The sequence below is a fragment of the Pinus tabuliformis genome, chromosome 8, assembly GCF_031772625.1.
Source record: "Pinus tabuliformis cultivar Carrire ecotype Pingquan chromosome 8, CPIR1, whole genome shotgun sequence".
Lineage (NCBI taxonomy): Eukaryota > Viridiplantae > Streptophyta > Pinopsida > Pinales > Pinaceae > Pinus > Pinus tabuliformis.
In genome coordinates this window covers 765,422,397-765,450,143 of record NC_142294.1, presented here as the reverse complement: position 1 = coordinate 765,450,143, position 27,747 = coordinate 765,422,397, and the positions used below count along the sequence as shown (strand labels likewise).

The window sequence follows — 27,747 nt, the reverse complement described above, 5'->3', positions numbered from 1 at the left end:
CATACAGACAACAACTGGATGGACTAACTCCTGCTTCAACAAAGAAACAGATTTCACATCTTGTGAACCCTTCCATGTCTTATATCTGCATACAAATGATTGACTAGATAACCAGCCAATAAAACATGCCTTTACAACAAATGACTCTTCAAGTCAAGCATGTAGGAAAAAGACTTTTAGGACTCTTTTCCAAAAGATGAAACACTTCATCATTATCTCCATTTTGGAGACCAAGTTAACTTCTCCCAAGCCAACATCACATGCATCTCATGCTCACGCATGCATTCCATCCTTCAACTTTCGCTTAAGTACACTGTACTTTCGAAGCTGAAATGAACATACTGTTGCAGCAATAAAGTGAGTTTCCTACTCAACTTCTTTCCATTTACCATTTTGGTAAGATCCTGCAACTTGCATTTATTCCACAAAGAAATGAAAACAGATGCATCAATAGACATGCAGTCTTAATTGGATAAGAATTCTAACCATTTCTTACCAATCCATTTCAAAGGTCCCTCCTTTGTTTGCACATCAGCATCAATATGTGAATCATCCTGAAACACATCAATCATGGAATCTTTATTTCCATCCCTGCCATTTTCTTTTTCCACCTTCTCCTTCAGCTTTGGTGGAAGCAGTGCTAGATTCAAAGTCCAACACCTTTCAGCAAGATTCCCTTGCTTATGGCAGTAAGTGCAACACATGTGCATCCTTTTGACAGCATGATTTGCCTTGTCCTGTGGACCTTTGGCTGCTTGCTTCTTTTCCTTCAAAAGTTTCCTGTATGTGGCCATCCTCTTCCAACATCTAGAAACATAATGGTTATCCAAACCACAAAAGGAACATGCAATTCTTTTTCCATGCTTTACAAAATCAAAAGGAATGTGTTTAGAACTAGATTTATACCTGCCTCTTTCACCTTTATTGCCTTCATGAGGAGGTGAAGCAAATGAAGAAGTGGCTCCCTTTGGAACACCATCACTTTCTTCAAGGCTGTCAGAGTTTCCACAACTCTTTGGTTCAAGTGTGTGCTTCTGAACACCTGCATCCTGCGAATGATGTTTCGAGCTATTGCATTCCTCTTGAATACAATCCTCACACTTCTGAGGTAGAGGACCTACAATGAAACTCCTTTTTGGAACTGTTTCAATAGCCTTCATGGCAGCTTTGAAACTCTCTCCATAAGACTGTCCATAGCCAAGACCCAAATACTTAGGCCTTTCCTCAACCATTATTGGCTCAACAATACCTTGTGCATGTTTGCCCAATCTTTTTCCTTCATAGCCCATCTTGGATATTAGCTTGAAACCTATGCCTCTGGTATGTTTTTCAAAAGAACCAATATAAGCATTCTTAGAAGAATTTGAAGACAAACAGGAATGGTTTACTTCTTCTTCAAGCTAATACTTGGCCAAGGCTTCTTCGGCAACAAAGAGTTGTGACTCCAACTCATGCATCCTTTTCAAGTTCATAATTGCAATATGAAGTTGCCTCTCCATTTCCTGCAATTTGCCAGAAAGCATCTGCTTCTCTTCCTCCATGGAATTCAACTACTCTCTAAGTATGTTGCTCTTCCTTTCCTCCTTATACATTCCTCTCACCATATCCATCATGGTGGACAAGTCTTGCTTCATGTCTCCATTAAAGGAACTTGGGGAGTAAGAAGAAATTGAGAACTCACTTGTAGAAGTTGTCATTCTCAAAGTGCACAAAAGAACTTCAAACAAGATTATTAAAGAGCTTATTCAGTAACCTCTTGCAACAACCTTTTGTGCTTCAAGGATTGCCCTAAGGTCCTTTGGGATAGAAGAATGCCTTCAACCCTTCTTCCTTCTTGTCCTTCCTGGACTGCGCTATCAATAGCTTTCCCTTCACCTCTGCAAACTCAAACAATAGTCAGTCTGCAACCAAGCATACAATCAATGAGGCAATCAATCCTTGACTCTTCAAACACCCTTCAGACAAGCAATCTTTGCCCTATCCATCAAGCATTCTAATACAACTTTCTTTGAAGGTGGGGTTAATCAATCTTAAGCTCTGATACCACCTAATCTGAAAATGGGGCTCTTAGGCTTCTTGTCTAACTTACAAGAACCTCTCCCACTTCCAAAGCTTTAAATCTTCTCAAATCTTAATGATTAACCAATGCAGAATTAAGAAATGCTTGAAATTATAAGTGTATGCTTGTATTTGTTTTTTACTGTTGAGTGCTTATGTTCATTTGCTTACGCTGGTGTGAAACACAAATAACAGTAAATAAAGCAGCAATTCAACAAACCCATAAGACAACAATATAATATGGAGTTCACCCTGATATCTTGGGTTACATCTCCTTGAGCTCTAATCAACTCGATTAGGCTCTCTGGAATTATGGCTTCAATTCTTTTACAAGTGCTACACTTAACTCCATTGGTTTACAATTGAACCAATGGGCCTAGAATGCCATCTTACCCTTGGTTGTCTTTGTTTTGTAGACAGGTCTAGGCTTCTCTGGACTTGACTCCTTCAGTCAGTGCTCTGAGCTTCTCGAGCTTCTGGCTTCTCTGACTCCCTCAGAATTCTGCATTTGTCTCTAGAACTCCTCTCCTGTCTTCGACACACTTCAGACAACCAGCCACAGCTCGATCATTCGATCTCCTGCCATGCTGCAACCTCGTGGCTCTTTAGAAGTCTATTAGAGCTCTCTGGCTCTGTGGCTTTGCCTCCAACCTCTGGTGGCTCTGTGGCTTTGCCTCCAACCTCTGGTGGCTCTGTGGCTTTGCCTCCAACCTCTGGTGGCTCTGCCTATTACAGTGAGCTCAATTTGAGTCTCACACAACAGATACAATCAATAGGACTGTACTTGGATCCTCCAAGTCTCTCTGGAGTACACAGACTCTCTGGAGTACTCTCTCTGTCTTTGTCTTAACCATGGCTCACTTATTGCCTTTGCTTCTTCAGGTCAGCTCGGCTCTGGTTTCTCTGCTTCCAGGTCTGTTTACTGCTTCCTGGGTTGCCCCCTAGTCTGCCCTTCAGTCTGTGGCTTTTAAGCCAATCTGTTTTTTCACTGTTTGTTTCCGCTTCTCGGCTTTCTGGTTCCCTGCCTCCGTCCGTTCGAATCCCTTCTTTCGGCAATTATAGTAACTGCATAACGCCTCATAGGGAGGTGGCCGCCCATTCCTTTAACGAATGAACGTGTCAGGTTCACCGGAAACACTCGATTGTTTGAAACAGTCGTTATTTCTGTTTACTCCAAGAATGCCCGCAAAACATGAATCTCTGCCAACTCATCGTCCATGTCGAACTTCAGAATCCCACACAATTTGCTTTATAACTTCGTCAAATCCGGTAATCCATCGGGTCGCATCTCCGCCATTGATTTGGACCCTCCAGATCCTACGGTCATTGCACATATCGAGCGGATAACTTGCTCGACGTTTACCCATCCAATGTGAGCGGTTTTCTCTCTCTTCCACCGGACGCGTCACTCGCTGTGTGGCATCGGGCGGGACTCTATCTCAACTGCTTACTGCTCGAAGCCCTTCCGATATCCTGCCGATTTCTGTGGAATCCTGCCTCGGACGGAACCGAAACACTTTCTGCTGCATTTCATGATTTTTCGGGTCCGAGCGCATGTGGCTCTCCTTCTTAGAGGGGTTTACCCTGCGATATGCGATTAGTGACTTTGCTAATTCACGACAATGCGCGTTACCATGGTCCGTCGCTCTGCGCGCGTGATCGCCGACCCTCGTTGATTCGCGTTGATTGCAGTTAGCAACTGCCATGAGGATTCCTCTAATAAGTTTGATCTTCACAAGATTTTTAATCTTTGGCATAAATTATAGAGAGTTCATGAAGAGCAGAATGGAGTAGCAAAAGGAAGAACAGGACTATCATGGAAGCAATTAGGGCTATGATGTATGATCAAGATATGCCAAAATCCCTGTGGGGAGAAGCATGCAGCACGAAAGTTTATGTCTAGAATAGAACTCATCATAGGGCATTGAGAAAGATTACTCCAGAGAAAGTCTTCACTGGGAAGACACCTGAAGTTAGTTATTTCAGGATATTTGGGAGTTTAGCATATTGTCGTATACCCGAGGAGAAGAGGAAGAAGTTAGATCAAACTGCAGAGAAAGGATATCTAGTGGGATATAGCGAGAACACTAAGGCATATAGAATCTATCTTCCAGGGAGCAGGAAGGTAGTATTTCGACAAAATGTGAAGTTCATGGAAGATAGGGCCTTCAGAAAATCTCGAGAAATGTCTTCCGAGGAGCAGTCAAAAGATGAGCCGTTGGTCAAACCACTTCAACCAGCGGAAGCCAGTACCAAGAATTCTCCTTCAAAACAGGAGGGATAACAGGAAGAGGAAGAGCTAATAGATGCACCTACTACCATGGGAAGAATGAGTCAGGAACTCCGAAAAATTCTGCGAGATGCAAAAGATTTCATCAGTGCCCCCAAGAACAATAAAAGGGAGCGGGAACAACTGGATAGATATCAGGCCTTAGTAGCTCAGAACGGGGAACCTTCCAGTTTTCAGGAGGTAGCTCAACATCAAGTTTGGATGGATGCGATGGTAGAGAAATACAACTCTATAATGGTGAATGATGTCTGGGAGGTAGTGCCTAGGCCTCAGGACAAATCAATGGTAGGTTCGAGATGGATCTACAAGATTAAATACACTGCAGATGGCAGTGTGGAGAAATACAAAGCCAAGTTTGTGGCTAAGGGGTATGATCAGGGAATAGACTATGAAGAGACCTTTGCCCCAGTAACCAGTTATACATCTATTAGAACCGTGATAATTCTTGCAGCACAGATGGGGTGGGAGATTCATCAGATGGATGTCAAAATGACATTCTTGAATGGAGTGATAGAAGAGGAAGTATACATTGAACAGCCAGAAGGCTTTGAGACACATGAAAAGAAATCTCATGTATGCATATTGAAGAAATCCATATATGGGCTCAAACAAACACCTAGAGCATGGTATGGTCGAATTGATGGCTATTTGCAGAAGATGGGGTTCGTCAAGAGTGACGCAGATCCAAATCTCTACTATCTGGTTGTAGAGAATGAGCCTCTAATCCTAGTATTATATGTGGATGACCTCTTCTTGATAGGATCATCCAGGCTCATCAAGGACTGCAAGAAGAATCTAGCCATAGAATTCGACATGAAGGATTTGGGACAGATGCATTATTTCCTAGGGTTGGAAGTTTGGCAGCAGAAGGGGGAGATCTTTCTTGGGCAAGGGAGATATGCTACTGAAATTCTGAAGAGATTCAAGATGCAGGATTGTAGGCCTATGGCTACTCCAATGATCACTAACTGGAAGAAAATCGATGCATCAAAAGACAAGGATGTTGATCCCACCTTACACAGGCAGCTCATAGGGTCCCTATTGTATCTAGTCAATACCAGGCTAGACATTTGTTATGCTGTCAACACCCTCAGTCAGTTCATGGTGGAACAGAAGAGGGCTCACTGGGCAGCAGCCAAACATGTTCTCAGATATATACAGAAAACAGTCGATTATGGACTCTTATACACCATAAGCAATGATATCAGACTGAGTGGGTTTACTGATGCAGATTGGGCTGGAAGTTCAGTAGATCGGAAAAGTACCTCTAGGTATTGTTTCAACATTGGATTGGGGATGACCTCCTAGTGCAATAGGAAACAAAAATCCGTAGCTCTGAGCTCAGCCGAAGCAGAGTATATGGCCTCTAGCACCGCTTCATGCGAAGCCATATGGCTTAGAAAATTGTTTGTAAACCTATTCAGAAGAAGGATGGAAGCAACCAGGATCATGTGTGATAATCAGAGTTGCATCAAGCTCTCTGAGAATCCAGTATTTCATGATCGGTCAAAGCACATTGATATTCGATGTCACTTTGTTACAGACTGTGTCCAACGAGGAGTTGTGCAGTTGAGCTACACTCCTACTAGAGAACAGGGGGCGAACATCCTTACCAAGGCCCTTGGAAAAACCAAGTTTGCTTATTTCAGGGAGAAGATGGGGATGATAAAGAATCCATTTCAGTAGCAGAAATGGAAAAGTATCGGGTGTTGCAGTGCTATGAGCAGCATGATGCAGCATTTGAGAGAGAGTTGCACTGCAAATGCAATGTTGGGAAGAAGGACTAGCAACAGCATGGATGCAAAGGGCACTGCAGTACAGATGTAGCAGTGGCAGTGGTAGAGCCATGGGCAGCAGTACAGGAGCCAGCAGTGCGGAGGATGTTGGCAACAAACCAAGCATCAGCACAGGTAACGATGCAGGATGATCAGGGTGATGTTCAGTGGTGGAACATTACTAGAGCACATTCCTTGCTAAGAGGGAGTGTTGATTTGGGTAGCATCGGATATGCTCTAGCCATCAAAATTGGTGGAGAGGCTATAGCACATGAAATCTCCAAGACCCAGAAATTGTTTTGGAAATTCCATCCGGATGAGGAGTTATTAAAATAATTAATATTTTTAATAAGTTTCTAAGTCTCAACTTAGGAAAATAAAAATATTAATGGGTATTAATAAAGATAAGGATGAGAAGCTTCTAAGAGATAAAGATCAAGTCTATTTTAATCTTAGTCGTTGATTAGGGACTTAATCTCGATCGTTGATTCATCAAGAGGAAAAGTATAAGAGAAGACTTGAGGGTCAGTTGGAGAGATACCGAGGGAGACTAGTCAGTTCAATTTCTGGAGCGGGGCTTATTGAGAAATTCGAACTGGTGGTCTGGATTGCAGTGAGAGGTAGTGGGTACATAGCGCAGAGGCAAGAGGACCAGCACAGAGATCAGAAAGGTAGACATTGAGCCAATCAGAAAGACATAGAGGCAGCTGGACTGCGTAGTAACTGGAGGGCATGCGTGGGTGACACAGAGAGACCAAGTTTTGACGCAGAGGGTCAGGGAGCTGCGCAGAGGCTAGTTTGGCTGATGCTGAGCCTAGGGTAAGCGTCGGAGGATTTTTGTGGTATTACTGTCATGTGGTTATCTCTATTGGGTAAGCCAGTTGTCACCCTAGTTGTACTCAAGAAAGTTGATTAATAAAACGCTTCTCTGTTGCACTAGCTTTTCCGCATTGGGTTTTTCCAGGGACAATTGTCCAAAATAACTGTGTCGATGTGTTTGATTCTTGTGCATGTATTTGTTTCTGTATAATGGTGTGATATCTGCAGTAGAATTTATTTTAATATTTACTGAAAGGATTTCATAAATAACTTATTGGAAAATAAGTAGGTAAAATAAATCAGTTCCTACAATAATAGAATTTATGTTTAGAAATTTTCACAAAGTTGAGGCCAAAAAGCTTCTCATTGAGTTTCATTCAATATTTTGTGGAGGACATTATGCTGCTAAAACTACTACCCATAAAATCTTGAGGGTTGGTTATTATTGACCTTCCACTTTGCTGATGTGCACCAGTATGTTAGAAGTTGTCAAGCTTGTCAACTATTCACTAACAAACAAAAGTTGGCTTCTTTGCCTCTTTAGCCTGTGGTCGTGGAAGCTCCCTTTCAATATCAGGGGCTTGACTTTAAAGGGAAATTTAATGAGAATTCAAGTAATAGCTACTCATGGATTTTAACTGCTCCTTATTATTTTACAAAATGGGTAGAAGCCATCCCTACAAGACACGCCACTGATAAAGTAGTGATGGATTTTCTTGAAACTAAGATTATCATTCATTTTGGTGTCACTTGCAAGATCACAACTGGCAATGCCAAAGCTTTTAGCTCTGTTGAATTCTCACCATTTTGCTTTAAATATGGTATTGTTTTATCCCATTCATCAAACTACTATCCTCAGGGTAGTGGCCTAGCTTAGTCTAGCAATAAGAATTTGATCACCATCTTACCAACTTCTATAAATTTTTACATCTAAAAAAGATGTGCGAATTAGAATTGACCAAATTTTAGAATTGGATGAAACTAGGAGAAGAGCCTTTCAAAACTGTTGTAAAAATCAATCGAAGGTTAAAGGAATTTTGACAAATCATCTAGGAATAGAAATTTTTCTAATGGTGATATGGTTTTATTATGGGATCGCAAGAATGAAAAATCGGGCAATCATGGTAAATTTGATAGTTTGTGGCTTGGACCATATATTATCAAAGAAGCAGTTGGACAAAATTCCTACCATTTGAGCACCTTGGACAGAGATTCACTTGAACTACTTGCCAATGGCCAACTGCTCAAACTATTCTACAAAGAGAATATCTTATGCGGCATGCCATGGGGCATCTTCTATATTGTATTTCTAACTTTGTTCCTTGTCATTTTGGTTAAGTAGTTTCATTTCATGAATAAATTGTCATTTATGCTCTTAGAATAAATTTCCATTTCTGTACTTGATTTTATATGATGATATTTTGAACGGACACTACTGATATATGTCTTTTGTTGGTGGATGTAGATTCTAGGTTCTTTCATACTATACCTTACTATCTAGCATGCATCCCCATGTGGAGTTGGATGTTGACCACTGAAGTGTACCCAAAGATCTTTGAAGACTACATGCCCAAGGATGTATCAGAGGTTTCACGTACCATCAAAGATCATCATATCACCAGAGTTTTTCAACTCTACTTCTTCTTCTCATCTCCTTCTGTTGTATTCAGATTCCACAAGCCCTGCGGGGATGATGTAAAGTGATGCTAGTATGGTGAGTTGAGTCATGTAACAGATCTAGGTAACTTGGGACCTTGTCATCAAATGAGTTTACTCTGGGAGGTTTTTTTCACTTGGTTAATTATTACATCCTTAAAGGGACTTAATAATTAATTGAGTTTTTTCCTTCAAGCATATCCCCAAATCCAAAGTATGGCTTGAAGGCGACACCTTGGATGAGCCCTAATTTCTAGACTCATTTTATATTACCATACAAGATCACTTGTAAAATAACGTGGAATTTGATTAGGTTTAGGGGTCATTTAAAAAAAAAAAAAAATTCCCGCAAGGCAGAAATTGCAATAAAATTTGAATGTAATATGTAATAAGTAATGTCTAGAGAAGTTGTATGGGGTATGTGTGCTCAAAACTGGACCTCTCACCCTCAACCTTCTACTATGACACACATTGAGGGGTAAAAAATAAAGTTCTAGACCCTCAAAACCCACTTTTACTAAGTTTAGTAGGAAATATGGCAATAAATTAAACCGTAAATAAATTAGATGGAGAAAAATAAATAGCTCCATGTGACAAAATGACATGGAAATGACTTGGGAATTATCTCAGATTAAAGGACAAGTGGAGGATGATTTGGCACCTTGCATCATATGTGCTCTTAGCCTCAAAATTTGCAGGGAGACTAGGACACATGTATTCCACAATACCCAGAAATCGTTTTGGGAAATTCCACAAAGAGACAGTTTTATTAAAATAGTTAATTATTTTTAATGGAGACCTAAGTCTAAACTTAGAAGATTAAAACAATTAAAGGGTATTAATCTAACAGTGGGTGAAACTTCTAGAAGAAGACGAGGATCAAGCCAAAATGATCTAAGCCATTGTTTAGGAAGACACATCGAGTTGATATCAGAAGATCAGATTTCTTAAGCATAGCAATTGCCGGAAGAAGAATTTGAAGTGATCTTTTGCAGTGAGGAGCAGGGATAGTATCTAGAGGGAAGATTTTCTTGGGCCAGAGAGTACAAGGTGGAGAGAGCAAAACGACATCCAGAGAGGCTGACATTGGGCCACGCAAAGCTACGTTGTGGCAGTGCAGAACCTGAGAGGTAGATCGAACCCCTGCTGAGGAAATCGAGTTTTAGAAGCCGGGAGCCGGGGTGTGAGACCAGGACGCTGAGAGATGAAGTTTCCAGCCAGCAAAGGATCAGAAGGAGCATCACAATCCTAGCAGAGGTGACGCAGAGACTGCTTGGGGTTGATGCAGTTTTGCGCAGAGGTTGACGCAGAGGCTCATTTCCAGCGAGATTAGAGTTGGTTCTTCCAGTGGCAGGGTGAGATCATCTCACTATTTGTTTTGCCCAGTTTCTCTTATTATCAGATAGCCAGTTGGGCATCCAATGAATTGTACTCAAAATTGCTACTGCTCAATAATAAAACCTTCAACTATTGCACCAGTTTTCGTGCATTGGGTTTTTCTGGGGACATTTGTCCAAACACAACGGTGTAATGTGTTGTGTATTTCTTTCTTGCTCAGTTTCTTGTTTCCTCTTATAATTTAATTGGTGAAGACTACAGTGTATTAGTTTCAGTGTTCAATGTAGGAAACAGTAAATAATTTGTTCAGTAATTAACAAATAGAAGGAACTTAATCAGTTGTTATAGTGGTGATTCGAGTAACCGAATTTTTACATGGTATCTGAGCTGCAAGTGAAGCAAAAGAGCAGAGTCGGAAGAACCCAGCGCTGAAGAGGATGGTCGAAGTGCTACATAGGCAGCAAATCAAATCCCAGAGGGATTATGCAGTCCAGGCCAGGAGGGAAAATACTTTCAAGGAAGGTCTCTCTCTGAGTTAGCTGACATAGAGGTAAGACTTCCAGATCGAAGTTTGCCAGTGTTAGAGGGAGCAGCGCAACAGCTTCAGCGAAGAGGCAGTTTTCTAGTGTGACGTAGTTTTCTGCAACAATTGTTGGGGCAGAAAATCGTCAGAAGGAAGAAGGGAGATATTCTTGAGGGGAATTCTTCCTCAAATAATTCCTATCCAGGGAATTCGATTTCTCTATTGCTAAGTAACAGCAGAGAGGAGTAGATATACTAACTCCAGCAAGGAGTGTGTGTTGATTTGGGGTAGCATCGAATGTGTTCTAAGCCTCAAATTTTGCAGGGAGGCTTGGGCACATGTATTCCAAAGAACCCAGAAAGCATTTTGGGAAATTCCACCTAGAAGTGATTTTATAAAAATAAATCATATTTTTTATGGGGTTCCTAAGTCTAAACTTAGGAAAATTAAAATGTTAATGGGTATTAATCTAATCAGGGGTGAATATTCTAGAAAAAACGATGGGTCAAACCAAAACGACTTGAGCCTTTGATTATGATTTAATCTAGGTCGTTGGTTGCCCAACAGGAAGATATAAGAAGGGGCTTGAGGGTCATTTGGAAAATACACCAAGCAGATATTCAGTTGCCCAAGTGAAATCGATTTTCTCACTGGTCGAAGTTCGGCAAGAGAAAATCAATTTAGAGGGAGAGTTGCAAGTGGAGGAGAGACAGATAGGGTTCAACATCAGTCAAGGAGACAACAACGAAGACGCAGAGCAATGGAAAGGACAACGCTAGGCAAGTTGACGCTGGGAGAGGCAGTGCTGGCTTGAGTTACGCAAGCACTGTGCGGGCCAGTCCATAGGCCAGAGAAAGTGACGCTGGGTAAGCCAGAGACACGCAGAGGGTGGAGGAACCTCTCTCTCGGGTCAAATACTTGTTCAGTGATTTCTGTAAATATTTTTCAAAAAGCCTTGTTCTATACTGCTGTGTGAAATTTGTACATGTTGATTTTTGCTGAAGAATAATAAAACCCTCATCTGCTGCAGCAGTTTTCCCGCATTGGGTTTTCCGGGGACAATTGTCCAAAAATAATTGTCATTGTGTTTGTATATGTGCCAGCATTTTACTTACATTTACTTTCTGTAATGTTTTAATTGTGAAGGCTGCAGTAGAATACATTTCGATCTTTGTCGTAAGAATACAGTAGATAACTTATTTTTGAAGTAATAAGTAGAAGGAATCATATTAACCACTGCAGTAGGATTTCTATTTTAGAAATTTTCACAGTGCATAGGCTAGCCTAGTGTTGCGTAGAGGAGAGAGGAGGTAGTTCGACAACTCGTAGGTAGATATGGCAGCAAATGGGTTGTGACATCAGGATCGGTTAGAGGAAGCATCCAACTATGTGATATGGAAGGCAAGGATCTCATGCTTTCTGGATGAGCACAATCTCAAAACTTACGTCGACAATGTGGTAGTTGTACCCGTGGATCCAGATTCGCTCAAGAAGAATAAGGCCGAGATGATGAAGGCCAAGAGGATGATCCTCGACGAAGTGAGGGATCATGTGCATTGTGGCGTAACACATTTCCGTCAAGGATATTGCCTGGCAAATGTGGGAAGCATTGGCTATGCTATACAAAGGATCTTCTGTGTAGCGGAAGATGTACTTGGAGTGGAAGACAAGATCCATGCAAATGCAGAAGGGGAAATGCATTGATCCATTCCTTACGAAGCTTCAAGAGATCCGAGACTTGTTGGCAGCTGTGGGTTCAACACCTCAGCCTACTGAGATGGTGAGGATGGCCCTAAATTCAGTCTTAAAAGAATGGCAGTATTTGTCCAAAGCATCCTGGGTAGAGAGAGATTGCCAAATTGGGAAGGAATATGGGCCGCTCTTTAGTAGGAAGAGATAAGGAGGGACTTAGTCAAGTGCAAACTTGATAGTAGCAGCAGCGGCAGTGGGACAAAACCAAAAGAGGAGGATGAGAATGCAGCCGTCGCATCTAAGGGGCAACAGGAGCAGCGGAAGAAAAAGAAAGATGTTTCAAAGATCAAGTGCTTCTGGTGTGGTGAACTTGGTCACTACACTACACAGTGTCCTCTCAGGAAGAAGGACAAGGACAAGAAGCATCATACGAAGAATGCATCTGCACAAATCGAGGAGGAGTTTTCCATGATCGCCCAGAGGTGGGGTGATATAGAACTGTAGTTCGAAAGAACTATGGATGGGTAGGATCCTTAAGGAGTCCACCTCTTGGATCAATACCTTGTTACGGTAGACCAAATCAGAAGCAGCAAGATGGACCAGTGTCCGTTGGTGTAGAGGAGTGTCGGAGTGACAGTTACAGTGGCTACGAACGCTAGAAACTTAGCAGCACAGAGCTAGAGTTGGCAGCAGTGCAGTTAGCACAGAGCAGAGTCAACAACAGTGCAGAGGCTTCAGAGGGTTAGCGCAGAGACTAGCAGCAGTTAGAACTCCAGCAACAAATGCATCATGTTGAACACCTGTTCAATAATTTTGGATGCTTTTCCGTTGTTGATGCAGTAGCAGCAGAAATTGGAAAAGGTTGCAGTGCAGATGCAGTGTTGGCAGTGGCAGTGCCAAAAACAGCACATATGCAGAACGTATGAGGGTTGCAGTACAGATGCAGTGTTGGCAGTGGCAGTGTCAGCAGCAGTACAAATGCAACATTTGTGCAGTAGTTGGTGGGCAAAAATGTTAGACATCAGCAACGCAGAGGGAAACGTTACAGAGAAGGGTGATGCTTTAGCAGGTTGCATTATTAGAGCACATTCCTCGCTAAGAGGGAGTGTTTATTTCTAGTAGCATCGGATATGCTCTTAGCCTCAAAATTTGCAGGGAGGCTAGGACACATGTATTCCACAATACCCAGAAATAGTTTTGGGAAATTCCACCCAGAGATAGTTTTATTAAAATAATTAATTATTTTTAATGAAGGCCTAAGTCTAAACTTAGAAAATTAAAATAATTAAAGGGTATTAATATAACTATGGGTGAAACTTCTAGAAGAAGATGAGGATCAAGCCAAAATGATCTGAGCCATTGATTAAGATCTAATTTGGGTCATTGGTTCTCAATAGAAGGATTATAAGAGGAAGCATGATGAGCATTTGGAAGACACATCGAGTGGAGATCAAAAAATCGAATTTCTAAAGCACAGTAATTGCCAGAAGAGTTATTTGAAATGATCTTTTGCAGTGTGGGGCAGGGATAGTATCTGTGTTAAAATTGGCAACCAGGGCAAAACTTCATGTGGGTCATCCTATTCATGGCAGATAATATTTTTATTAGATTCCTCTCGTCAAGAGGTGTAAGATTGATATAAATATCATCCGATTCCGATAAGTATTCATGGAGATATGAATTTATTTTGATTATGGAATTATTATCAAGCCGACCTACAACTCATGTAGGCTCAGAAGCCCAACAGTCGCATCTATTCACCCACCAACGTTGTGTATAAATATAAGAGGAGTTTTCCTCATTTGGACTCACTCATCTCATCACATCTCTCTCTCTCTACTGCGCAGATATGAGTCTCTTCTCTACTGCACTGAAATGGGTCTCTCTCTCTCACACATGTGAAGCCAGAAGCTGTTGAATTTGAAGCTGCAACTGCAGAAGTAAAGATTGACTTGCGTGGCCTAGAAGATCTCCTCTTTGGAACTGCGCTGTAGGTTCATCTGAACCTCCTTTGAAAGCCGCAACTTTTGGTGGTGGAATGAAGTCAATCCGACGAACGGTTTGAAAGATATCGACTGCCCTAGTTTGAAGCCGAAAACTGCTGAAACTGAAGCTGCAACTGCAGAAGTAAAGATTGACTTGCATGGCCTAGAAGATCTCCTCATCTGAACTGCGTTGTAGGTTCATCTGAACCTCCTCTGGAAGTCGAAACTTTTGGTGGTGGAATGAAGTCAATCCGACGGTCGGTTTGTGAGATATGGTCTGCCCTAGTTTGATAATGAAGCCGCTAATGCTGATGCTGCTGATCTAGGGTTTGCTACTGCTGATATGAATCAGATTTATTGTACTATTTCTCTCTGCTGAATTATTGAAGATAAAAGAAGATTTGATCAAAGGGTTTCCCCACACATTGTGGGGTTTGTCCCTGGCTAGCCGCCACATCTTGTGTCTCTTGTCTTGGCTTGTTTTCTGTCGATCGTTTAATGTTCTATCTGCACTTTACTTTATGTACATGTGATTGCTAATCGATGGAATATAATAAGAAAAAGAAGTAAACTGTTATAAGCATAGAACATACCATAACTTAACATGGTATCAGAGCTGAGGTGAAGACAAAGCCCGAGCAAGAGCAAGAGCAATCATCGAAGAGAATATTGGCAAGGCTATCCTAAAAGAACTATGGGGTCCTCAACAATCTTTCCTGCTGAAGACAAGCTCCATGAGAAAGCTGACTATCACGGATGGAAGATGTCTATCGATCTAACCCTTGAGAATCAAGGAGTGTTGGATCATGTGAGAGGCAATATTGTTGAGCCTCCATCAAATGCATCCGCTGCTGCCTGGAACAAATGAAAAATGGAGAAGTCAAAACAATAGAAGATCATCCGGGACTCTATCGACAAGCACTTGGTGGCCTACATCTCTGAACTGGACACCTCCAAGGAAATCTACGATAGACTGGTGAGTTTATTTAAAGTTAATGATGCAAATCAAATTTTGTTTCTTAGAAATAAGCTGAGGGAAATCAAGAAGGGTAAAGATTAAAGTATGCAAGCATACTTCTTAAGAATCACCGAGATCAAGAACGATCTCCTATCTATTGGGGAAACTATTACTGACAGAGAAATGGCACTCACAACTCTTGAAGATTGCCATTTGAATGGTATGTGTTCAGACTACTCTTTTGAACTATAATGTAATTCCTGGTTTCGAGGAATTAATGGCTAGATGCATTCAAGAAGAAACAAGGGAAGAAGTGCAAGAAATGCCCATGCCTAAAGGTCCTCCTGCTGCCTTTTCTTCATTCCGGGACTAAATCAAAAGGAAAGGCTGGACCTAAGGCTAGAAGAAAATGACGATGTTACATTTGCAATAAAGCAAGTCACTATGTATGAGATCATGAGCATCATGATGAATGAGATCATGGACATAAAGGGCAACATGAGATCATGCACATATAGGATAGCATGATGATGATGCACACTAGTTTGAGCAGCATTATGATGGATAAAATCATGGACATGGGCAGCATGATGATAATCATGATTAGAGAAGCATGGTACAGTATGCAGTGGTGCAACTCGAAATCCCTCTGATGGCAATCAAAGGAATGACAAATTCAACAGCAAAGGTAAGAGGAGAGCTGGGAATCAAGGAAGAGGACAAGCATTCAAGAAGGCTAGAAATTCTAGGATGTATTAAATGCACCTGACCTCAAAAGGAACCTGGTGTCCATCTTGGCAATGGAAGACAGAGGCTTCAAGGTAACCTTCAGCAATGGCAAGGTATGTATATGGAAAAATAATGTTAAAGATGCCTTTACTCTTGGGTTTAGTGTTGATTCATTATATCAGGTCGATGGAAGTCCGCTAGGTGTCATGTCTTGTGACACATCTCTTTAGTCCGAACTTTGGCATCAAAGGTTTGCCCACCTTCATTACAAAGCTCTACCCGATGTAAGACAGATGGTAACAGAGATGCCCGAATTCCAAGTAGAGAAAGAAGGTGTATGTCCGGGATGTGCCTAAGGAAAGCTCAAAAGGGGACCATTCCCCTCAAGCCAAAGCAAGACCTCCGATATATTACAATTGGTTTACTCAGGCACACCTGAGGTTGGCATTAAGAGGGAGACTACTACACCACATACTCCTGAGCAGAATGGTGTGGTGGGAAGGAAGAACCACACGATGATGGAAGCTGTCCAGGCCATGCTACATGATCAAAGACTTCCAAAGTTTCTATGGGCTGAAACTGCAAACACTGCCGTATATGTACAAAATCAATGCCCTCATCAAGCATTGGGTTCCAAGACTCCTGAAGAAAAATTCACCGGTAAGAAACCTGATGTTTCTCATTTTAAAATTTTTGGAAGCCCTGTATACTTTCATGTGCCGAAAGAGAAAAGAAATAAATTGGGAGCATCTGGAAAGAAGGGAATTTTCGTGGGCTATGGTGAAAATACTAAAGGCTATAGAATCTATGTAGTCGGTCAAAGGGAAGTCATAATTAGTCATGATGTCACCTTTGACGAAGATATGGCTCTCAGCAAGGTGATCAATCTTCCGACTTTGAGGAGCTCTCAAGAAGCCGACACCAGGGAACCAAAAGAAAAGGATGATGAATCAATGCCTGATATAAAAGAACCCATGGATCCGATTGATCCTCCTCCATATGAGCCTTCCTCTTCTAGGAAGAGGCCTTCATGGCTTAAGGGGTTACTTGATGAAGCTAAAGGACATGCTGCACCCCGAGGAACCTTTCGTGAAAGCAAGAAACCTAAAAGGTATCAAGGATACCTGACCATCATGAGCACGATCATACAAAATGAGCCTTCGTCATTCTCAGATGTCGTCAAGCATCAAGTATGGAAGGATGCTATGACCGAAGAATATGAGTCTATCATAAAGAATGATGTTTGGGAAGTAGTTCCCAGACCCCAGGACAAGACTGTTGTTACTTCCAAATGGCTTTACAAGATAAAGCATGCAGCAGATGGAAGCACGGAAAAGTATAAGGCTCGTTTTGTTGCTCGAGGATTCTCCCAAAAGGAACGTATAGACTATGATGAGATATTTGCACCTGTTGCCAGATATACGACCATCCGCTCGATCATAGCCCTTGCCGCTTCACAAGGATGGAACCTACATCAGATGGATGTCAAGACTGCGTTCTTGCATGGCTCGATCAAAGAAGAGGTCTACGTGGAGCAACCCGAAGGATTTGAGATTTATGATTGAAAATCTCATGTATGCAGGTTGAAGAAGGCTCTCTATGGGCTTAAGCAAGCACCCCGAGCATGGTATGAGAGGATCGATAGCTACTTGATGAAGCTGGGATTCACTAGGAGTGAAGATGATCCTAACCTTTACTTTAAGGTTGAAGATGACAAGCCTCTCATACTGGTGTTGTATGTGGATGACCTCTTTCTAACAGGTGCAAACCCTCTCATTCACAAATGTAAGAGGGAGATGGCTTCTGAATTTGAAATGAAGGACCAAGGACTTGAAGTGTGGCAGAAGCCAAGGGAAATTTTCCTATCTCAAGGAATATATGTGGTAAATATATTGGAAAGATTCGGTATGATGGACTGCAAGCCTGTGACTACCTCGAGGATCTTAACTTTTAGAAGTTATATGGTAGTGATGTCGGACCAGACTTGGGAAATGCCTCTAAGTTTCAAAAACTCATTCGCATTGATGTTCTTGGTGAACCTCCGTCCGAACATATGTTTTGCAGTTAGCATTGTGAGCTCATATTTGGTTGAGCCTCACTGGATTGATGCTAGGAATCTTCTGAGATGTCTTTAGGACACAATCTCTCATGGATTAAGATACACTGTCGGAGATGTGAGACTACTTGGATATACTGATGTTGATTGGGCAGGCAGTGTGGTGGACCGTAAGAGCACTTTCGGGTACTGTTTCACCTTGGGATCTGCTTCGATATCCTGGATGAGCAGGAAGCAGAAGTTGGTGGCTTTGAGCACCGCCGAAGCAGGATATATTGTTGCTAGCATAACCTCGTGTGAGGCAGTCTGGTTGCGAAAGCTCTTCAGTGAGCTGTTTGGATTTACATTGGATACCACTGTGATTCTCTGTAACAACCAGAGGTGGGATTCGATTATTGAGGAATCCCGTATTCGTCAATTGCTCCAGCAGATAGACATCATCTGGGATATGGTACGTCGATGAGCAAGGAAGCTCCATCACATTAAGATGATGTACAGGTTGATACACCTTGTCAAAGCCCCGAGGAAAGATCTAATCTGTGATTTTCCGAAACGACTTGGAGTCGGCAGGAAACCTTTGTACAAGGGTCCTGCATGTTGCATACATTGAGCTCTGGGAGCTCTGAGGGCTTGCGGTTCCTACTGGAGCAACATATGACCACAGGGTGACTCACCCTCCCCTGGTGGTGCACACTGGAACAAGATGATTCGCTCTCGTGTGGGACAAGATGATTCGCTCTCTTGTGGAACAGGATGATTCGCTTTCCTGTGTAGCAGGATGATTAGTTCTCCTGTGAGGCCTGGATTGATGTGTTCTCCATGGCAGCCTGGATTGATGTGTTCTCCACGGCGATTGTAGCAGGATTGATGTGTTCTCCTGTGAGGCCTGGATTGATGTGTTCTCCATGGAAATTGTAGCAGGATTGATGTGTTCTCCTGTGAGGACAGGATTGATTAGTTCTCCTGTCGAGGCATCCTACCCATGCAGTCTGGGACTCATGGGAAGTACCTCTCATCTGATCAATGAGCAGGGAAATGAAGTTAGGGACCATAGTAGTACCGATGGACGCATCGTTGTAACTACCGTACTCCCTATGCTAGGATGACCTCCATTGATCTGGGATCAATGATACTGGTCTGGGACCAGTGGTAGGAGTTGTACCATACTATGACGCTAACTTCGGGTCGGTTGAGACTGGTCTGGGATCAGTGGTACATACTCTGAGACTGACTTTGAGTCAGTGGAGGATGATATTGATCTGGGACCATTGGAGTTGTACTCACTATGACGCTGACTTTGGGTTGGTTGAGACTGGTCTGGGACCAGTGGTACATACTCTGAGACTGACTTTGAGTCAGTACGATACATCCTCAATCATTTCTTCTTCTTCATAATTCGGACAAAAGCAGAGCAGAACAGAACAATGCAAGAGCATAGCAGAATAGAGCAAAACAGTACAGATCAGTGCAGGGCAGAACAAGACAAAGCAGAACAGGCAGAATAGAGCAGAGCAGGGCAAGGGTCAGGCTGTACAGGGCAGTGCATTTGATGGATGAATAGTAACGACCGATAGACAGATTGCAGATGAAGTTCTCCATGGTTGAGAGGGAGTGTTAAAATTGGCAACCAGGGCAAAACTTCATGTGGGTCATCTTATTCATCGCTGATAATATTTTTATTAGATTCCTCTCGTCAAGAGGTGTAAGATTGATATAAAGATCATCCGATTCCGATAAGTATTCATGGAGATATGAATTTATTTTGATTATGGAATTATTATCAAGCCGACCTTCAACTCATGTAGGCTCAGAAGCCCAACAGTCGCATCTATTCACCCACCAACATTGTGTATAAATATAAGAGGACTTTTCCTCATTTGGACTCACTCATCTCATCACATCTCTCTCTCTCTACTGCGCAGATATGAGTCTCTTCTCTACTGCACTGAAATGGGTCTCTCTCTCTCTCACATGTGAAGCCAGAAGCTGTTGAATTTGAAGCTGCAACTGCAGAAGTAAAGATTGACTTGCGTGGCCCAGAAGATCTCCTCTTTGGAACTGCGTTGTAGGTTCATCTGAACCTCCTTTGAAAGCCGCAACTTTTGGTGGTGGAATGAAGTCAATCCGACGAACGGTTTGCAAGATATCGACTGCCCTAGTTTGAAGCCGGAAACTGCTGAAACTGAAGCTGCAACTGCAGAAGTAAAGATGGACTTGCATGGCCTAGAAGGTCTCCTCATCTGAACTGCGCTGTAGGTTCATCTGAACCTCCTCTGGAAGCCGAAACTTTTGGTGGTGGAATGAAGTCAACCCGACAGTCGGTTTGTGAGATATGGTCTGCCCTAGTTTGATAATGAAGCCGCTAATGCTGATGCTGCTGATCTAGGGTTTGCTACTGCTGATATAAATCAGATTTATTGTACTATTTCTCTCTGCTGAATTATTGAAGATAAAAGAAGATTTGATCAAAGGGTTTCCCCACACATTGTGGGGTTTGTCCCTGGCTAGCCGCCACATCTTGTGTCTCTTGTCTTGGCTTGTTTTCTGTCGATCGTTTAATGTTCTATCTGCACTTTACTTTATGTACATGTGATTGCTAATCGGTGGAATATAATAAGAAAAAGAAGTAAACTGTTATAAGCATAGAACATACCATAACTTAACAATCTGGAGGAAAGTTTTTCCTAGGCCTAAGAGTACAAGGCAGAGAGGGAAGAACGACATCCAGCGAGGCTGACGCTAGGCCATGCAGAGCTACGTTGTGGCAGTGCAGAGCCCGAGAGGGAGATCGAATTCTTGCTAAGGAAATCGAGTTTAAGAAGCCGGGAGTCGAGGTGTGAGACCGGGAGGCTGAGAGCTGAAGTTTCTAGCCAGCAAAGGATCAGAAGGAGGGGCAGCATAGTCCCAACAGAGGTGACACAGAGACTAGGTGAGGTTGACGCAATTCCACGCAGAGGCTGACGCAGAAGGGAAGCAGAGGCTCATTTCCAGTGAGATCAGAGCCAATTTTTCCAGTGGCAGGGTGAGATCATCTCACTATTTGTTTTGCCTAGTTTTTCTCTGTATCAAATACCCAGTTGGGCATCCAACGAATTGTACTCAGAATTACTATTGCTTAATAATAAACCCTCAGCTGCTGCACTAGTTTTCCCGCATTGGGTTTTTCTGGGGACATTTGTCCAAAAACAATGGTGTAATGTGTTGTGTAGTTCTTTCATGCTTAGTTTCTTGTTTCCTCTTATAATTTAATTGGTGAAGACTACAGTGTATTAGCTTCAGTGTTCATTGTAGGAAATAGTAAATAATTTGTTTAGTAATTAACAAATAGAAGGAACTTAATCAGTTCTTCTAGTGGTGATTTGGGTAACCGAATTTTCACATGGCCCACTGAAGGAAATCAAACTTTTGGCAATAAATGAGGGAGTTTCTTACTGGGAAAATTGAATTCCTTAGAGTTAATGCACATGAGGGAACATCTTGCAGAATATTTGATTGAGATTTTTATGGAAACATGTCTCCAATACCACTCCTCTTAACTCTCACACTTTGCACTCACACTCTAGAGGAGGATCAATGCAATTCCCAAGGAGGCCCACGCAATTGCTAGAGGAGGATCAACGCATTCCTTGAGGATGAGGTGTCATCACATGGTTTTATCATGGAGTTTGACATCAGTTAACTCCTTGATTGGTTCACACTTGGATTTGCTTGTATGCACACTTGGGGAATTCGATTTTGCTTGAGGAGATCTTGATGCCACCTATGGAATTCGATTTGATGAAGACTCTCACACTTGGCATCTCTCATTCACACTTGGAATTCGATTTCCTTCCTGGGATCTTCTCCATGGCCATTTGTCACTTGGATGCCACATTGGGATTTGCTCCCATTTCTCTATATAATATAGCTTTGTGCTCTCATTTTATATCATTGTTGCGAGCTATTATGCTTAGGAAGCTCTGCTCTTATGTACACTTGTTTTCAATTGCAATTAAATACTTTGTGGCTCATTCATGAGTTGTTGTTCCATAGGAGTATGATGATTGGCTCACTATTGGTATAATTTCCTTTGCTCATGCTTTGATCTATTTTATTTCCATGTGCTCTTCTAGATTTGTTAATGTAAAGCTATCTTGAATTGGCAATTGATTTAGAAGTATGCTCTAGGTGTAGAAAATCTCTAGTTATTTTCCAATAAATTTCTAGAGTTTTCTTATCATTGTTTATTTGTTAGATCTATATGGGACTAATGATGACTGAAGTTTTTTAGAGGAAAATCTTGATGGATTAAATATCAAGCCTCTGCGAGAAAACCGATGCACTAGATGAGCGTTTTATTTTATTATGCATCAGTGAAAATCTTAGTACAATCTGGATACCTGAAACTGGAAATCCATAGCAAGAAAATCTAGGCAAAATTATTGAAGGGAATTACTCTTCCTCCACAAGCAATCCCGACACAACCTACCTTTAGAAAACTCGGCCTTCTGGACCCTCTATGTCAGCCTTTGCGCTGCTCTGCATAATCTCTATGACGTCAAGCCTCCAACCAGTCTCTGATGAAGTCGTTTTTCTTGCCCCTACTAAGGAAATCGTCTCTCCGGCACCTGGGACCTCTGCTCGACCTCTAGAACTGAGAACAAATTTCTCTCCAGCAAATTGAACTGCCAATCTGAAGCAACTGCGCAGTCCTCTGCGCTGCTTCACTGGGAATAACTCGACCCTCTTGTTGTTGCCTCTCCAGATCTGGAAAACTTCCTCCGGACTCACTGTCCCTGCCCCTCACTCATTGCTTCGATCTTTGGCTCTCCAACAACTGACTACTGCTACTCTGGAAATCGATCTGCCAAGGAAATCAAATTTTCGGTGCTCTCAAGTGTATTCTCCAAGTGCCCATAAACTTCCTCTTATAATCAACTGTTGGAGCTCTAACGGCCAAAATTAAAACTTAATCGATGGCTAGGATCATCTTGGAATCGATCTATGTGAGTTTCTAGATGATTCTCTATTGGAATTTCTAAGTCTAACTGTTAGAAATCCTTCATGTACTTTTTGATTTATTTATGCCTACTATTCTGTTTAATTAGCAAGTTATTTACCTTGTAAATACTGAAAATAAATACAAGTACATGCTCAACACATTATAGATCATCAACTGAAGGAAAAACAAGAACACAAGTGACACCGTTATTTTTGGACTAATGTCCTCGGAAAAACCCAATGCGGGAAAATCGGTGTAGCTATCTGAGGGTTTTATTATTAAGCAGTTTCATAATACAATCTGGGTGCCAAACCGGCTCACCCAACAGAGAATGATCTTGGCAGTAGTACCTCTCAGTCGGAGACAGATATTCCGACTAAAACCCCGGATGAACAATCCCACAGCTCTCAGCTCCAATCTGCCCCACAAAATCTCCAACGTCTGCCTCTAGGGACTGCGTCAGCCTCTCTGGCCCAATGTTAGCCCAACGTCACCCCAACTCGCCCAGCGTCAGCCTCTAGAGCCTCTACTTCACCCACGCTGGCTCGCTCTGGTACTGCACAGCTCCTGGCTGCCTCTGCGTGGGCCCTGACTGGCTCTGCGTGGCCTCTAGCTGGCTTTGTGTCCCTCTTTCCCGTCTTCTACACTGATGCTCCTGGTACCCTCTCTGCTTCTATATTTACTATTCACTACCCCCCAGCTGCAACTCTGATCACTCTTTCGATTTCCTCAACAAGCCCTGCCCCAGAAAACCGAATTCTTGATCAACTTGGTGTATTCTCCAAGTGACCCTCAAGCCTCCTCTTATACTTTTCTTGTTGACAATTCAACGGCCGAGATTAAGTCTCTAATCAACGACTAAGATTAACTCTGGCTTCATCCATGACTTTTGGACCCTTCTAACACAGTTTAATATTAATTCACATTAATATTTTATTTTCCCTAAGTTTAGACTTAGGGACTCCATTAAAAATATTAATTATTTTAATATCTCCCAAACTGTTCTCCAAATTCTTACCCTTCGGAAGCAATCCCAAAGTTATTCAAAAGGTTTTTTTGACGTACGTCTGCCTTGCTCGGGCATAGATTGACTCAAATAGAGTCTCTTCTATCGCTCCAAAAGTAAAATATGACACTTCATACACCTAAGAGTTCATAGAGCGAAAAGGGAAATGATGTTCCTGCACGGATCGAAATGATAAATTATCATATTTTCGTCCATGAAATAATATTTAGGTACTTGGAAAGTATTGAAAGAATTGTGGAAAATGGAATGTTTCTTTGCAGACCCCACACTAGCTCCAAGACGTTGGTCTCTAACTAAAAAAGTAAACGCTTGAGCTTGAGAGGCTTCTGGGCCGATGGGCCCATAAAATTCACTGGGATAAACGGTATTGTTGAACCAAACAAAACAACAAGCAATAAAACCCCTTCTTGATATCTCGATATATCATTCCTCCAAATCACAAATTGGATTCGAAATTGACGGGTTAATGTGAGCTTATCCATGTGGTTATACACTGTTCGAATTTGAACAGGAATCAATTTAATGAAAGATCCTGGCTTTCGTGCTTTTGTTGGGGTTGTCCAAGATCATTTCGATGACCTATGTTGAGGGAGATATATATCCATATCTATCTGAGATATGATCTGATCGACTGTGTAAGTCCACACGAATAGCAACCGATACCAGGGAGAGTATACGGAAAAGAAAGTGATTTTTGAAAACTAGTGTTTCCTGAACTTTACAAAGCTAGTGAGCAAACAGCTAATGCATAGGTATTCGAACCAGATCATCCTGGAAAACATAGATTAATTGATGGAAGAACAGGAGATGTTTTTGAACAACCTGTTACAATAGGAAAAGCTTATATGTCGAAATTGAGTCATCAAGTTGATGAGAAAATACATGCACGTTCGAGTGGACCTTATGCACGGGTTACACAACAACCTCTTAGAGGAAAATCCAAACGAGGGGGGCAACGAATAGGAGAAACGGATGCTTCCCTACGATATCTCGCATGTTTAGTAGTACTGCCTTGGGTAATTCCTATTTCATTACGGAAAGGTTTGGAGCCTTGGGTTACAAATTGGTGGAATACGGTTAAATCTCAGAAAATTTTTTATTATCTCCAGGAACAAAATGCTCTGGGAAGATTTGAGAAAATAGAAGAACTATTAGAATCTAGCCAAACCATTTCTAGGTATTGGAGATCTCATGTGTTTTAGCCTCTCCACCAATTTTCATGGCTAGAGCACATCCGATGCTACCCCAAATCAACATTCTCACCTTGAATTAATTAATATTGATTAATTAACCTGTTTTCCTAAGTTTAGACTTAGGAAACATTAAAAAATTGGTTAATAATCTAATTAAGTCACTTCTAAGTGGAATCTCCATAAACGATTTATGGGTCTTGGAGATCTCATGTATTCTAGTCTCTCCAAATTTTGTGGCTAGAACACATTCGATGCTACAAAAACTAAGAATCCGATCAAAATCGCTCTGATACCATGTGAAAAATCTAAAAATGCAGCAACTAGAAATTATTCTTCTAACTGATTTAGTTATTAAGTAGTTTATTTGCTATGAAAAACAATGAATAATTCACATTGCAATTTCTTCACAAATAAAAATTACACTACGAAAATAAAATATGCGGAACTGAGAAAATATAGAGCAATCACACACACAAATTGAAACCATTATTTTTGGACAACTGTCCTTGGAAAAACCCAATGTGGGAAAATAAGTGAAGCAGATGAGGGTTTTTATTATTATGCAGCAGCAGAAATTCTGAGTACAATAATTTGGATGCTTAATCTAGCAATCGAATCTAAGAGAAATACTAGAAAAAATAAAATGAGAGAATTTCCCTCTCTCCACAAGCAATCCAGCCACATTCTGTGCTCAAAAAATGACTCCTGAAAAGATTTGCATTTACCCCTACGTAGTCTCTTGTATGCACTGCTCGGAACTCCCTCTGAAATAGACGTCCTACCTGTCTCTACCCCTAGAAGTGATTCGCTTTGCCTACTAGAAATTTTCCCGGCCACCAACAACTAAATTGATCTGCCCTCTTCAAGCTACTACACAACCTCCTGGAGAAATAATACGACCTCGTCTCCTGACTCTTCCAGAGTTCGAAACTCCTCTAGAAATTTGCTACTTTAAAGTTTACCCCTCTGGCACCTGTTACTCAATCACTGGCTCGATCTCACTGCTAAATCACCTGCCACTGGAAAATCACACTGCCTCGATCACTGAGTTTCTGCACTAGTGTGGTGTTTTCTCCGTCAACCCCATCAACCTCCTCTTATAATCTCCGGTTGAGACTTCAATGGCCAAGATTAAATCTTAATCAATCGTTGAGATCATCTCTAAGTCGATCCATGTGAGTTTCTAGAGAATTCTCACATTTCTTAATCAATTCCCATTAATTAGTCGATTTCCCTAAGTTAGACTTCGACAATTTTTAATTATCGATCAATCAATTTAATTGAGTTGTCTCTAGATGTAATTTCCAAAAACGATTTATGGGTTTTGGAGAGCTCATCTATTTAAGCCTATCCACAAAGTTTGAGACTGAAACACCATCTGATGCTACAAAAACTAGCATCTCCCCCTTCGTTCCATTATTATTCACATGACACCTATTGATTGAGGGATGTATTAGGAACCTATCTTTCCCCTTAGTGTGAAAATTCCTTGAATGCACAACTGGAGTTTAATATTCATTTACTTATGGTGAAGATTTAAGTATATTTGCAAGCAGTTTGATAAGGTTTGACCTGGGTTTTTCTATTGGCTAATTTGACTATAAGAATCAGATTGTATCTCTTGTTGAAGTGAATAATTTCTCTAAGGGTTGTTAGGTTTTTACCCCAAGTGGGGTTTCCCAGGGTAAAATTCTTGTCTCTTGTGTTTGCCTGTCTCTTTACAATCCTACTGGCATTTTTGTTCTATTGATGAGATCTTTTGTCTAATTGTTTAATGACGAATGTGAATACAAGAATTATTAAATTAAGAGATCATTATAAATATCAGATTAGAAGGTCACAAAAAATCAACGCAACCATCCTCGAGCCAAGAAAAAAAAGGTGTGTACCCTTGCAAATAAATTTTTACCACTTGTGATATGAGTAATAAGGTCCACTAGCTAGTTAACTATTGAATAAATATAATGTGACCTCTCTAAAGAAGGTCCATTAGGTAGTTAGCATATATTTATGAATAGGGTTCTTCTAGCTAGCTATAAATAAGGATGTAGTTCTCAATATGAAACATGTATTGGAGTATATTGTATTGGAGCTTGGTTCAATAAGAGGTTGCCCCTTCAAAGACAAAATAGAATGAGTTGATCATTCCATAAAAGGATCATTTTACACTACTACCCTACCTTGAGGGTTTTGATATTGAATAAAGTTTTGATCATTTCTGAATATCTTGCTTGTGAATCAATTTTAAGGGTTAAGGATCATAAAGGACTCAATTGGGAAATATTTTCTTAACAGAAGAAGTAGACGTTTACCAAAGTAACTAGCAAAAACAAAATTATAAATTATATCTTACAAAAAATTAGGGAATGTATTCATCAATAGTTTCAACTGAAGTAACATTCATTTTCTTATATGGAGAGCCATTGAGGCCACACATTGAACATACCTGCCTAAGGAAAAAAGATGTAGGCCCTCAGTTGCAATACAAGTAGCAATAAAGTTGTTGAAGGTGAAAGAGGCTCCAGCCTGTTTATTTGCAATCACTGTTGCAATACCTACTGTTCTCAAATCATTGAACAGGTTATAACTTATAACTTATCAGTACAACAAATATAAACTTGAAAAAGTACTCATTCTTTACAGACATTTGTCCCAAATTCCCAAATG

General features: G+C 41.3%; 1 protein-coding gene across 1 annotated transcript in view; it reads right to left on the bottom strand.

Moving 5' to 3' along the window:
* Positions 1–27,747, bottom strand: part of LOC149237832 (signal peptide peptidase 1-like) — a 510,431-nt gene that overhangs the window by 196,825 nt on the left and 285,859 nt on the right. Inside the window, exon 5 of the mRNA XM_089372819.1 lies at positions 27,527–27,638. Coding sequence (XP_089228945.1) covers positions 27,527–27,638 — 112 coding nt within the window. The remainder of the gene's footprint in view (positions 1–27,526; positions 27,639–27,747) is intronic.